Source organism: Cheilinus undulatus, linkage group 24, assembly GCF_018320785.1.
Source record: "Cheilinus undulatus linkage group 24, ASM1832078v1, whole genome shotgun sequence".
In the NCBI taxonomy this organism is placed as follows: domain Eukaryota; kingdom Metazoa; phylum Chordata; class Actinopteri; order Labriformes; family Labridae; genus Cheilinus; species Cheilinus undulatus.
This window is the reverse complement of record NC_054888.1, coordinates 3,430,520-3,442,827: the sequence shown is the minus strand read 5'-3', so window position 1 is coordinate 3,442,827 and position 12,308 is coordinate 3,430,520. Positions and strand designations below refer to the sequence as shown.

The following is a 12,308-nucleotide window of genomic DNA, read 5'->3' as shown; positions in this document are numbered from 1 at the left end:
ATAACAGAACAAACAAAACGACTTGGAAGATTAAAAAAAATACTAAGCTGATTTTAAATGATTTTAGAATATTAACTTAAACGATGTTTATGTGGAATGTCATAGTACCTGTAAATCCCATGTGTCATTTTCTGGCGGTACCTTCTTCACGTATCAAGTTTATAGAGGGACTACATATTGCGACGGACACAGCATGAGAACCACAGCGAATTTGACATTCTGTTTTGGGTTGTTATGTAGCTTTTTGTGTCTTTTCTGAATATCTTCTTTTACAGCATGGTGCAGAAACTTCTACGTGCTCTGTCAGGGCAGTAAGTGGTACGTTTTCTAGGGCTGCAGTGGTAAAACGGCGGGAGTCGTTTTAACTCCTGTGAGCTAGTAGGTGTATTGGTTAAACTAGTGACCGTGCTTACATGTGACTCTCAGCCGAATGCGCCTGTACTCGCGATAGTTCCGGCATCTTTTTAACTCGAAAGAAGTCCTTGTTCTGCATCCATTATTCTCCAAATATGAAAAACTCTTATTCAATGGAAAACAATATATCAAGAGGCTCTTACGTCACAAGGACGCCACGTTTTATTACTTCCTTTACGTGCGTCAGAAAGCCGCCAGTGAACACGGTCGCTCGTTAAGCCGTTACACCGGTGTTCTCATATCATGAGGCTGTCTCCTGACCTTGTTAGCTGCTGAGACATTGGGTTTGTTTTGCACGTTTTGAACTTCGTTATTTAAACGTACATGTGTTTGAGTTATATGAAGTTATATAAATTAAGTAACCGTTAACTGCTTAGCTAGTAGCTAGTAGTAAAAGTTAAAGCGGATGTGCATTTGTCTGTAACACTGTTAGGGAATGTTAGGATACACTCAGCCCACCAGATACCAAAATGTTTATTTTCCTTTTAGTATAAGAAAAACTTTTAAGTCGGTTTGATACACTTCTCTCCAGTTCCAAAAAAGTTGGGGCGCTGTGAAAAATATAAATAAAGTTGGGGTTGTATCTTTAACCCTCTGGTACCCTTTGTGCCAAAAATGGACACTTAGTTGATCAATATAAAAAAAAACTTTGTCCTCTTTCACAATTAATATTATCATGTATTGTATTTTTTGTTCATTTTTGTACAATTTTCAAAATTTTGTCCCAGCCACAACAATCAGCCCAACATAAATAAAGTAAACCTTTTTTATAGCGTTCATATCCCTGTGTGCATAAATCCCCATTGAAACCCATCCAACCACTTCTTTTGATCCATACACCATTAAGGCATGGATCATGCATTTTCTGGTTTCTGGGCTTTATCTGAGAGTTGGGGCTTTACATTTGCTCCTGGACTATTTTTTTTACCCTGTGACATCACTTTTACCATAGTCTGTTAGTGTGTCTGTGCAATAATCAAAAAATAAGTTACTGAATTTTCATGTAGTACCTTGCAAAAAAATCTTTTTTTTGTGTGTGTATTTTGCATCTAAAAATGCAGTGACATCATCGATGAAACGTGGCATTTAAAGGGTTAAAAGAATTAAAATGAATGAGTATTTGACATTTATGGTTAGGGCTGACCTTAAATGAGAAAATATAATTCAATAACAGTAAAACAATTTTGAAATGAATGATATTTATAACATGATTTAAAGGTGTGCATTGTTTGCGCAGAAGGGTGAAAAATGTGAGTATTTTAGAATAATTGACCTCACAAGAAAAACTAATAATGCATTTTAACCAATGTTGCTACTAATCAATGACATATGCCAGGCTACAACAGTCAAATAATAAGTTGTCTAATTTTCATGTAGTAACTTGCAAAAAAATCATTTTTTGTGTTTTTTTTCATCAAAAAATTTTGTTTGTTTACATTACAAACATGGCAATTAAAGGGTTAAACATATGACAATTATTGAGTATTTGGTATTTTTGTTAATGGCAAAAGTTGATGAAACAAGGAAAAAAATTAAACAATTAAAAATAAACTAATATAACTTTTTTTATTTACAGTAATAACCCCCCTCTGCATTTTTTTGCACACTTGGAGGAAAATGAGGCAGCAGTTTGTAGGGATATCAGAGAGTTAACATTGTTTGCATATTCCAAGGCTTGATGTCTCTGTTACAACTTTGCCTTTTGTTCTTCTGTGTAACACAGGGCCAGCGCTGACAGTAAGGACCCATTTCTTCTTATTAAATAAGAAATAAGACTCCACGATGTCTGCACGGGTGACAGAGGAGGTGATAAGGTGGGGCCTGCGTTTCTGCAGTCGCAGATTTTTCTGGCAACATCGCAGCTTCCTGACAACGCCAATCAAGGACAGATTCCTCCATAATGTCCCACTGGCACACGTTCTGGGTACAAGACAAACCCAGACTTGTGTTACCAGTAATCTTTCCAGTTCAGTGAGGTTTTACACAAAGGAAAAGGCGCACAGTGAGGACCCTAAGGACAAGGAGCATCTCTCGTCTCCCATCCAATCTGATGATCCTTCCTTGAAGCAGCCGCAGCGGACGTATCCTTTCATAGACACCCTTCAGCACTGCACCTCCCCTTCAGACGTGTTAGACCTCACCCATCAGTACAAGCTCACTCCTCGACTGATGAGCAACTGCCTCAGCCACATGTGGTCCTGCACCAAGAAGATGTCAGAGGATCAGCGGCGCTACGAGCTGCAGCTGATGTTTGAGCATCCTGAGTTTGAGCAGCTGCTGCAGAAGGCCATGAGGAGCGTGAGCCACTTCAGCAGTGAGGGTTTGGCTTATTCTGTCTTAAGTATGGTCAAGCTGGGAGTTCCTCAGCGCAGCAGAGTGGTCCAGACCTTCCTGCGATCCTGCCAGGTGAGATGGAAAAGTGACCAGGAACTAACATGTCTACCTTTTTGTATCTAAATATACTGAATGTTTCACCTCCAGGAGAGACTGAATGACTTTGATGAGAAAGCCCTGTCCATCTTGGCCTCCTGTTTGGAAAGTATGAAGGACAGCCCAAATGTTTCTGCCCTGAAGGATGGCATGAGGTCAGGAATAACTTAATGAATATCTCTTAAGTTAACCTGCAGTTTTTGAGGATTAAAATCAAGAACTTATTTTTCTATTGCAGTGGTAATGTTTTACCAATATTACAGTTTGAAATTCCAGCCATGAAAAACCCTGCTTGCTCTAAGATTTTCATGAACTGTTTTCGATATTATTCACTTATTTTCTGGCTGTTCCTAGGTTGATAGTCGAGGTCCGTCTTCCCGAGATTCAGAGCGTGATGCCTCTCCAAACCATGATGCGTGTTGTGGGGAAAGACGCCCCGCTGGGTCTGAAACGAAAACTAGAGGTTGGTGTTAGACAATATTTTGTTAGTTTTACCTTAAAATGACTTGTTTATGATTGCCCTATCATGCTTAGGCACAAGCTTGAACTCTTCTCTTTTTGCAGCTTTCACCAAAGATTAAAGTCCAAACATTGTCATCTTCAGAATGTGGTTTGACCATATCTGATGGGCTCAGTCGCTCTCCTCATGTCTGAAACACAAACACAACCCTCTGATAACAGCCTGTTTCCCTGTTTCTATCATTTCATGGCCAAAGACGAACTTTAACCCGTCTCTGAATCCTTCCTCCAGGCCAAAGCTCTGTCCATGAAGGATCAGTTCAGCCTCCCAAACTCTCAGCACATGATCCACACGATGGCAGCGATGGGCTTCTACTCCAAACCTCTGCTGGAAGTCTGCACCATGAAGATCAGAGGCAAATAACACTCAGAGTCACTTCAGTCACCTTTTTGTCCCCATTCTGATGCTCCTTTTGAACTTCAGCCCATCATCATCACCATGTCTGCATCAGTGTGATTGGCTGTGAAGATATCTGTTAATGAGCAGATGTTGTGAGCGTCTGTATTGTGAAGCATTATGGCTGAGTACAAGGGCTGATTAAAAATAATACAGCAAAATATGAGCATAAAGTCCCAATATTAGAGAGTAAACCTGTACAAGATAACGGTAATATTTAGAATATAGCTAAAGCTACTACAAAAATAAAGCTGCTATTGTAGGCTATGGTCTTTTTTCTCTTAAAATTAGGACTCCGTCACCTTCTATTGCATCTTTATGCTTGAAATACCACAGCTTTATTCTCAAAATCATGTTTTTTAATCTTGTTTAATCTCATATTTGGACCTTTAAAACTCATGAATTTGAATTTTATCTAATATTTTGACCTTTTGAATTCATGATTTTGAATTTTATCAGATATCTTGACCTTTTAAACTCACGATTTTGAATTTTATCTAATATTTTGACCTTTTAAATTCACAATTTTAAATTTTATCAGATATTTTGACCTTTTAAACTCACGATTTTGAATTTTATCTAATATTTTGACCTTTTAAATTCACAATTTTAAATTTTATCAGATATCTTGACCTTTTAAACTCATGAATTTGAATTTTATCTAATATTTTGACCTTTTGAATTCATAATTTTGAATTTTATAAGATATTTTGACCTTTTGAATTTGTGATTTTGAATTTTAGCAGATGTTTTCACCTTTTAACTCATGAATTTGAATTTTATCTAATATTTTGACCTTTTAAACTCATGATTTTGAATTTTATCTAACATTTTTATCTAAAATTTTGATAAAATTAGTACTCTATCACCTTCTGTTGCAGCTTTATGCTTGTAATATCACAGCTTTATTCTTAAAATCTTGTGTTTTTCTTTTCTAATATGTCCTGCTATTCTATTGTAGAATGATAATCATATTTCTAGTGTAATGAAGCTTCTTCTTTTCTCTTCCTCTCTGACAGAAAACCTTGACAGCATCCCCTTTTCCAGACTGTTTAAAGTCCTGATGTCCTGCAGAGACCTGGGCTACAGAGACTCTGATCTGTTCACGGACATTTCACACTTCATGTCCTCTGTGGTTTACATGTGGACCAACAAACAGGTTATTTCTAGCTGCTTTGATTGGCATAAATCTCTTAATCTCTGCTGCTAATGTTCTTCTCCTTCGTTTTGTCCAGATGATCCTCTTCCTGTTCATGTTTGAGTCCCTCGGTTTCTGTCCTGAAGCCATGATGGAGGCGTTTGCAGAGAAGGTGATCAAAGATCCAGACGCTCTGACGCTAAAGGACCTCCTCTGTGTCCTTAAGGTTTACTCGTCTTTAAACTTCGATCTGCAGCAGCAGAGTCAGCCGTAAGTCGCTCACATGTCTCCATTATTACGAAATTTTCTCTGGTGGAAGAACAGAGCACTCTAAAGCCCCAGAGCATCACTGGGAGTTCTGGAAAGGTCACAGCACTGATCTTCCGACTCGCTCTGTTGTCAAATGTCTGTTTATCATTCTCCATCTTCTAGCAGCAGACGCACTCCTTATCAGGATTCGTTTCCAGCCAGGTTAATTTCTTCTCGCTTTTCCAGGTTCCTGAACAGCCTCACCAGCGTTCTGGAGTCCTATCTTCCAAAGATGTCGACGATCGAGTTGTCAAAGGCGCTTTTTTCCCTGTGTCTGTTCGGTCACTTCCCCTCTGCACCGCTGGAGCTCTTCCTGCAGGACAGCTCTCTGGAGCAGCTTAAGACCGCACGTAATGCCGTTATTGTTCACTGACTGCCTTTTGTCAGGGGTTTTATTCTCTCATTTTCCCTCCATTTAAACCCATCCATTCCCTTCTTAGCTGCAAAGTTCCTGCAAAAACAGGACACATTTCTCCGGATGATGGATTTATGCCTCCGTCTTGACCGTCCTTCACTCCGCCAGCCTCTGACTGACCTCTCATCTGTCCTTGGAGAGTCCCGCCAAGATCCCACCCCTATTAACCCGCTGCTTTCACAGAGCCTGCGGGACATGTTGGGGGAGCAGGCAGATGGACTACTGCAGGAAGGGGTCATAGTGGAGAACTTCTACTTCATCGGTAAGCTGGAGAAGACGTAAAGCTAGGCCCATACAACAGAGTATTAGACCATAATAATCTTTTTAGACTTTAATACCTTAAACCAGGGGTGCCAAATCCAGCCTGTGGTACAGCAAGATCAAATCATATTTCTATTATAACTGGCCCACCGGTATGAGGTCTGCAGATTTCCTCCAGTAAAACACTGTAAACTCTACCAACATGACTTAAAATATCCTTGTCAAGTCAAAAACATATAAAAATTAAACAGTGAGAAAAGTCAGGGATGTAGGGAAAGAAATTAATTTGGGTTTTCATTTCACATCTTCAATTTTGCATCTCACAATAACAACTTAAACTTAAGATCAGGGATTTTTAGTTCATGTTGGGACTTTTTTAATTCATAATTATGACTTTTTAATCCCATAATTTGACCTGTTGAACTCATGATTTTAAATTTTATCTCATATTTTGACCTTTTAAACTTGTGATTTTGAATTTTATCTCATATTTTGGCCTTTTAAACTCATGATTTTAATTTTTATTTCATATTTGGCCTTTTAAACTTATAATTTTTTATTTTATCTCATATTTTGACATTTAAAAACAAAAATTTTATCTCATATTTTGACATTTAAAAACAAAAATTTTATCTCATATTTTGACCTTTAAAACTCAGTATCTTGAATTTTTTCTCATATTTTGACATTCAAGAAATACACTTTCAAATTTTAAGTCATATTTGATCTTTTAAACTCATGATTTTTAATTTCATCTCGTATTTTGGCCTTTTGAACTCTTGATTTTAATTTTTAATTCATATTTGGCCTTTTAAACTTGTGATTTTGAATTTTAGCTCATATTTTGACCTTTTAAACTCATGATTTTGAATTTTGGTTTCACATTTTGATCTTAAAAACTCATGATTTTGAATTTGATCTCATATTTTGACATTTAAAAACAAAAATGTAATCTCATATTTTGACATTTAAGAATTATAGTTTCAAATTTTAAGTCATATTTTGATCTTTTGAACTCATGGTTTTTAATTTTATTTCATATTTTGACCTTTAAAACTTAAGGTTTGTATTTTGTCCAATATTTTGACCTTTTAAGATTCAAATTTTTGAATATTTAGTTGTATTTTGACCTCTAAAACTCATGATTTAAATTTCCATCTCATGTATTTGCCTTTTAAAACATTATTTGGGCTCTTGGTTATAAGTGTAACCTTTTCTCTCAGATTTTTAGCTTTTAACTTAAAACATTCCCCTTTTTATCTCAAAATCATGAATCGTCAGTCTAAGTTTTTTTCCCCATAATTCATCACTGGTAAAAATGAGGTTGACTGTTCATGGTTAAATGTTGACCCTGTTAGTCTCTCAGGTTCGACCTGATTTCAGAATCTGTCCCCTGCTGTGATTGAGTTTGATACCTCTGCCTTTAACTGACTGTGTTTATTCTGGACTTTCAGATGCAGTTATAACCAAAACTACTCTAAATCAGACGTCTGTGGCTGCAGAGAGCGGTCCTGACAGAGAGGAGGGTTCTGCAGAGAGCCGTCCTGACAGAGAGGAGGGTTCTGCAGAGAGCCGTCCTGACAGAGAGGAGGGTTCTGCAGAGAGCCGTCCTGACAGAGAGGAGAGTTCTGCAGAGAGCCGTCCTGACAGAGAGGAGGGTTCTGCAGAGAGCCGTCCTGACAGAGAGGAGAGTTCTGCAGAGAGCCGTCCTGACAGAGAGGAGAGTTCTGCAGAGAGCCGTCCTGACAGAGAGGAGGGTTCTGCAGAGAGCCGTCCTGACAGAGAGGAGAGTTCTGCAGAGAGCGGTCCTGACAGTGAGCAGAGTTCTCCTGTAGAGAGCAGTCAAAGGTAAGCTGTCATCATCAGCATGCAGCAGGTAGAACCACCAGAGATCTGCTGCACATTTCTGCTTCATTCTTCCGGTTTCTGATAAACGCTGCTGTGGCTTTACGGCACGTTTACTCATGCAATGGCAGAATGGAAAGGATGTGTGTGCTGTGATAACGTCATCACCGTATGCTCTTCACCACAACGCCTGCAAAACAGCTGGCCCCGATCCACAACAAATAAACAAAAATCAGTGATAGAAAAGAATATCTTAGAGAAAAGTCTAAGACCAGGGATGGAGACAAAAACATTTCCAAAGGAATAAGAGGAATAAAAGCTTGACTATACCTTACATTTTGAACACCTACCTTTCTTCTCTGTTTCATAAAGGCTTGGTTGTAATTTTTTTGTTCTCTGTTGATCCTACTGGTGCATTTGTGCAGGAAAATTATAACAGATATCTCTGATTACATTCAGAATACCTACTATCAAATCTAGATATATTTGTTTTCAGAAAGTAGAAGACATGGCCTCACAGAAAGCTCTCTGAGATCACTGAGACTGCAGTAGCAGTGCTGATCTGATCTTTGTGTTTAAGGAAATCAGCTACTGGCTCTTTTACATCCATTTTTCTCCACAAAGATGCTCTTATAACAAACAAACTTCCACTTTCATATGATCATGCATGCATTAAAATGTTTTAAAGCTGGGAAACTCTCTTAATCTCCTAGGATTGCTGTTGTTTGCGCATCACCCTCTGCTTTTTGCTTCGGCACGCGCCACCCTCGTGGTAACCTGGCTTTAAAGATCCGCCATCTGAGGATTCTGGGATACAACACCATCCTGGTGAGATACCGACTCAGCTTTTCTGTTGAATGTTGAAGTTATAATTTTTTGATGTGAATAAATCAATGACTTTCACAAAAATGTGTCTTAAAACTGTTTTTTCTTTTGTCTTTTCTCCAGCTGGCAGAGAAGGAGCTGCAGTCTTTGTCTCAGGAAGAGAGGACCGAGTTTCTTAGGGAGCAGATTTTTCCAGAACACCGGGGATCAGAAAAACAACCAGAAACAGAGCAGCTGGGATCTTAGGGGCAAATGTCAGACTGTGAAAACAACAAACAGACTTTTCTGTCTTATTTAAAGATTTGTTGTCAATAAGAGTGATTAAAAAGGTTCTATCAAGTCTTCAAATAAACCTGTAACTTCAGCTAACAGCCAGATGAAGTTCACTTTGTTATTAACAGGTTACTGAAAAATTCATTTAATCTTGTTGATTACAGCTTACAGCTCATAAAAATAGAACAGTGATACTCAACCCTGCTCAACCAAAGAGCCAAACTGTTGAAAAATGCCATCGCAAGAGCCACAATCTGAGTGATGAAAAGTGACTAAAATGTGCTAAAAAGGGGGGAAAATTGGGGGAAAGTTGCATTTAATGGGAGAAAGCAGCTGAAATGGCGAAAAATCGCAAAGAAGCAGGATAAAGGTGGCAAGAAATGGTTGAAAAGTGGCTAAAGAAGTGGAAAAAATGGGCTAAAAGCAGCAGAAATGGATTCAAAGTGGTAAAAATGGGGGGAAGGGGCAAAGAAAGCATGCAATGGAGAAAACTGGGTGAAAAGTGAAAAAAATGTCAAGTCACAAAAAATTGAGTTACAGGCAGTCAAAAAGCAGCAAAAATGAGTGACAAGTGACTGAGGTGAGCAAAAAAGCTGTAAAAAGGTGGGAAAATGGGGGGAAAGTGGCATTTGATGGCAAAAGGCAGCTGAAATGGGCAAAACATTTCAAAGAAGCAGGATAAAAATGGCCAAAACTAATGAAAAAGGGCAAAAATGGGATTAAAGTGGCAAAAAATGGCTGAATAGTGTCTAAAAGAAGTGGTAAAAATGGGCTAAAAGCAGCACAAATGGATTCAAAGTGGCAAAAAATGTAAAAAAAAAAAAAAATGAAAAATAGAGGTTGACAATGAAGTTTGACCATTAAAACCTACTGTATACATTTGGGAGACAAACTGGTTAATGTAACTTGCAATGTTGAGTATCAGTGTTTTAGAATATCACAAACATCAGTCCACCACAGGATTTATACTACAGAAATGTTGACCTTGGAAAATTCTGTTCATTTATCGCTCAGTACTTGGTCTGAGCTCCTTTTGCACAGATTCCTGCATCTATGCTGGTGGCATGGACCGTTAGTAAAGACACATGAATGATGCATGTATTAAAGGCATGCTCTTGTGAAGAAAAGTCATACAAGCGTCTTCCATCCGTCATCGAAAGTGTGACTTTAGCAGCCGAAACACAAATGAACCACCTCAAACGTTTGCTCTGAATCACCTTTCCCCAGCCTGCAGAAAGCTCCAACAGAAACATGTCAATCTGGCTGATTCTTGTCGGTGAGTAAGATCACGTAGCTGAATGAAACCATTAAAACCAGTGTGTGTGTGTGTGTGTGTGTGTTGCTAGAACTGCACGGAAAGTGCAAGGTGAGCACAGTGGAGCTTTTTTAAGCAGCCACATCTGCAGAAAGCACCAGGAAGAGAAAAAAAAGAGGTGTGGAGACAGGAAACGGTGCAGGTTGTTATTGCTTCAAGTTTGCCTCTCCTAGTCGTGTTTCTGCTCCGTAACCTCAGCGCTGTGAGAACGTGAAGATTCTCAGAAATTTAATCTGAAATAAGACAGGAGATCTTAATCTGCAGCAGGATAGTTAGATCTTTTCTACATACAGGTGGTGGAGTTCTCCGTGAATCACTCACTTTGATTGTGGTTAAATCCCCTCATTCAGACACCACCTTCTGTTTCGACCACAACGAGGGGTTAAAATTGACTGTGAGAAGAGCAGAGAGGGAGCCACTGACACAGGAAACCAGAGACAGTCGTGTAGTTTTTATTTTTTCTACAGTAGCAAAGTAAAACAAGCTGAACCTTCAGACACAGAACGAGCTAACGTGCTCTTCCTGAGAGTGAGAAAAGCTGGTTGAACAGAGACATGTCTGAAATGAAGTGATAACTGGAGGAACATATCTGATGCCCTTATAGAAAATAGAACTTTCATGTGGGAAAAACGCCTCACTCCATGTTTACACTTGCACTAATAATCCATCCTCAATGATCTCATCTCCCTCATGTTAATCTGCCCACATCCTGGCATATTTGGCGATTCTGATCACATCTAGTCAGCAGTCTTGCACCCTTTGCACATCTTGCAACCATCAATGCACACAGATTTGTATAAACTAGCAATAATATCTGCAGGGATTGTATGTGGGTTTTGCCACTTGTAGCCCATTTTTGACACCTGTAATTCATTTTTTACTACATCTCACCCATTTTTGACACTTCTCTTTGTCACTTTTCATCCATGTTTCACACTTTTATCCTGCTTTTTGCAATTTTTTTTTACCACTTCTCACCCATTTAAGCTGCCTTTTACAGCTAAATTTCACCCATGCCCATTTTTCCACCTTTTTTCTGATTTTTGCTCATTTGAGTCACTTTTCACTCATTTTTTTCCACGCTTTTGCAAATATTGGACAATTTTTGCCACCTGTAACTCATTTTTTTACCACTTCTGACCCATTTTTGCCACTTCTCTTTGTCACTTTTCACCTTTTTGCCATCACTTTTATCCTGCTTTTTGCAATTTTTTTGCCTCTTAATGTTTTTTTTTTTTTTTTTTTTTTTTTTATCCAGGGACAGTGTGCAATGGCATTGATCATTCATACAAAGTAAATAAAAAACATGGTTGCACCAGATTTAGCGAGTCGCTAATTTCCATCTGTTGTCTACATAAAACTGACACAAAACAGTACCAGAGACAAAGGCATACACATGACAGGACCACAGCTAACGAGACAAAGTACAAAAATTACGCTGTTAAGAGGCCGATAAATAAGTCCTACTATGTGAAAATTGTATAAGGGTAAGAAAATAATCTAAAATTTCTACATATGTATTTTAAAAGCGAAGTCCTAACACACTAGATAAATAAAGCCATAACTAGACCCTGCTCTATGAGATGTATAAAGTGCAGAGCATTATCATTAAAAGTCTATGGAACAGTATTATCAATATAGAAATATAGGAAGGCAGTTGATATGTCTTGACCTTTTTGCCAATTTTGCCACTTCTCACCCATTTAAGCTGCCTTTTGCAGCTAAATTCCACTTAATGCCCATTTTTCCACCATTTTTCTGACTTTTGCCTATTTGAGTCACTCATTTTTGCCATGTTTTTGCCACTATTGGACCATTTTTGCCACCATTTATTCATTTTTTTTACCACTTCTCACCCATTTTTGCCACTTTTCTCTCAGTGTTTGCCCCTTTTTGCATGTTTGCCACGTCTCACCCATTTAAGCTGCCTTTTGCAATGAAATGCCACTTTTTCCCGATTTTTTCCATCTTTTTTTTTAGATTTTTGCCACTTTTTGACTATTTTTGCCACCTTTATCTTATTTTTTAGTCACTTCCCACCCATTTTTCCCACATTCTGCCCTTTTTCGCCCTTTTTCTCCCAGTGTTTGCTGCTTTTTGACCACTTTTGCCAGATTTAACTTATCTTAATTGCCACTTTTCACCTCTTAGATTGTGGCTCTAGCAA

The 12,308-nt window shown here is 38.4% G+C and overlaps 1 protein-coding gene across 3 annotated transcripts; it reads left to right on the top strand.

The window, feature by feature from the left end:
* Positions 1-180: 180 nt before the first annotated feature.
* On the top strand, positions 181-8,917 carry fastkd2 (FAST kinase domains 2). Of its 3 annotated transcripts, XM_041781970.1 has the most exons (13): positions 389-698; positions 2,138-2,820; positions 2,896-2,999; positions 3,199-3,307; positions 3,596-3,719; positions 4,780-4,919; positions 4,996-5,168; positions 5,394-5,557; positions 5,648-5,884; positions 7,338-7,409; positions 7,443-7,731; positions 8,442-8,556; positions 8,677-8,917. In XM_041781970.1, the coding sequence occupies exons 2-13, from the start codon at positions 2,197-2,199 to the stop codon at positions 8,797-8,799; spliced, it is 2,274 nt and encodes a 757-aa protein (XP_041637904.1). In that variant the 5' UTR covers positions 389-698; positions 2,138-2,196; the 3' UTR covers positions 8,800-8,917. The 3 variants fall into 3 exon arrangements, with proteins under 3 accessions (XP_041637902.1, XP_041637904.1, XP_041637901.1); XM_041781968.1 differs by lacking the exon at positions 389-698 and adding an exon at positions 181-318 and having other exon boundaries at positions 7,338-7,731; XM_041781967.1 differs by having other exon boundaries at positions 390-698; positions 7,338-7,731.
* The last annotated feature ends 3,391 nt before the right edge of the window (positions 8,918-12,308 follow it).

Coding starts and splice junctions, on each gene's coding strand:
- fastkd2 (XM_041781968.1), top strand. CDS start 2,197: ATGTCTGCACGGGTGACAGAGGAGGTGATAAGGTGGGGCCTGCGTTTC. Junction 3,000..3,198: donor GCCCTGAAGGATGGCATGAG/GTCAGGAATAAC, acceptor GGCTGTTCCTAG/GTTGATAGTCGAGGTCCGTC. Junction 7,732..8,441: donor CCTGTAGAGAGCAGTCAAAG/GTAAGCTGTCAT, acceptor TTAATCTCCTAG/GATTGCTGTTGTTTGCGCAT.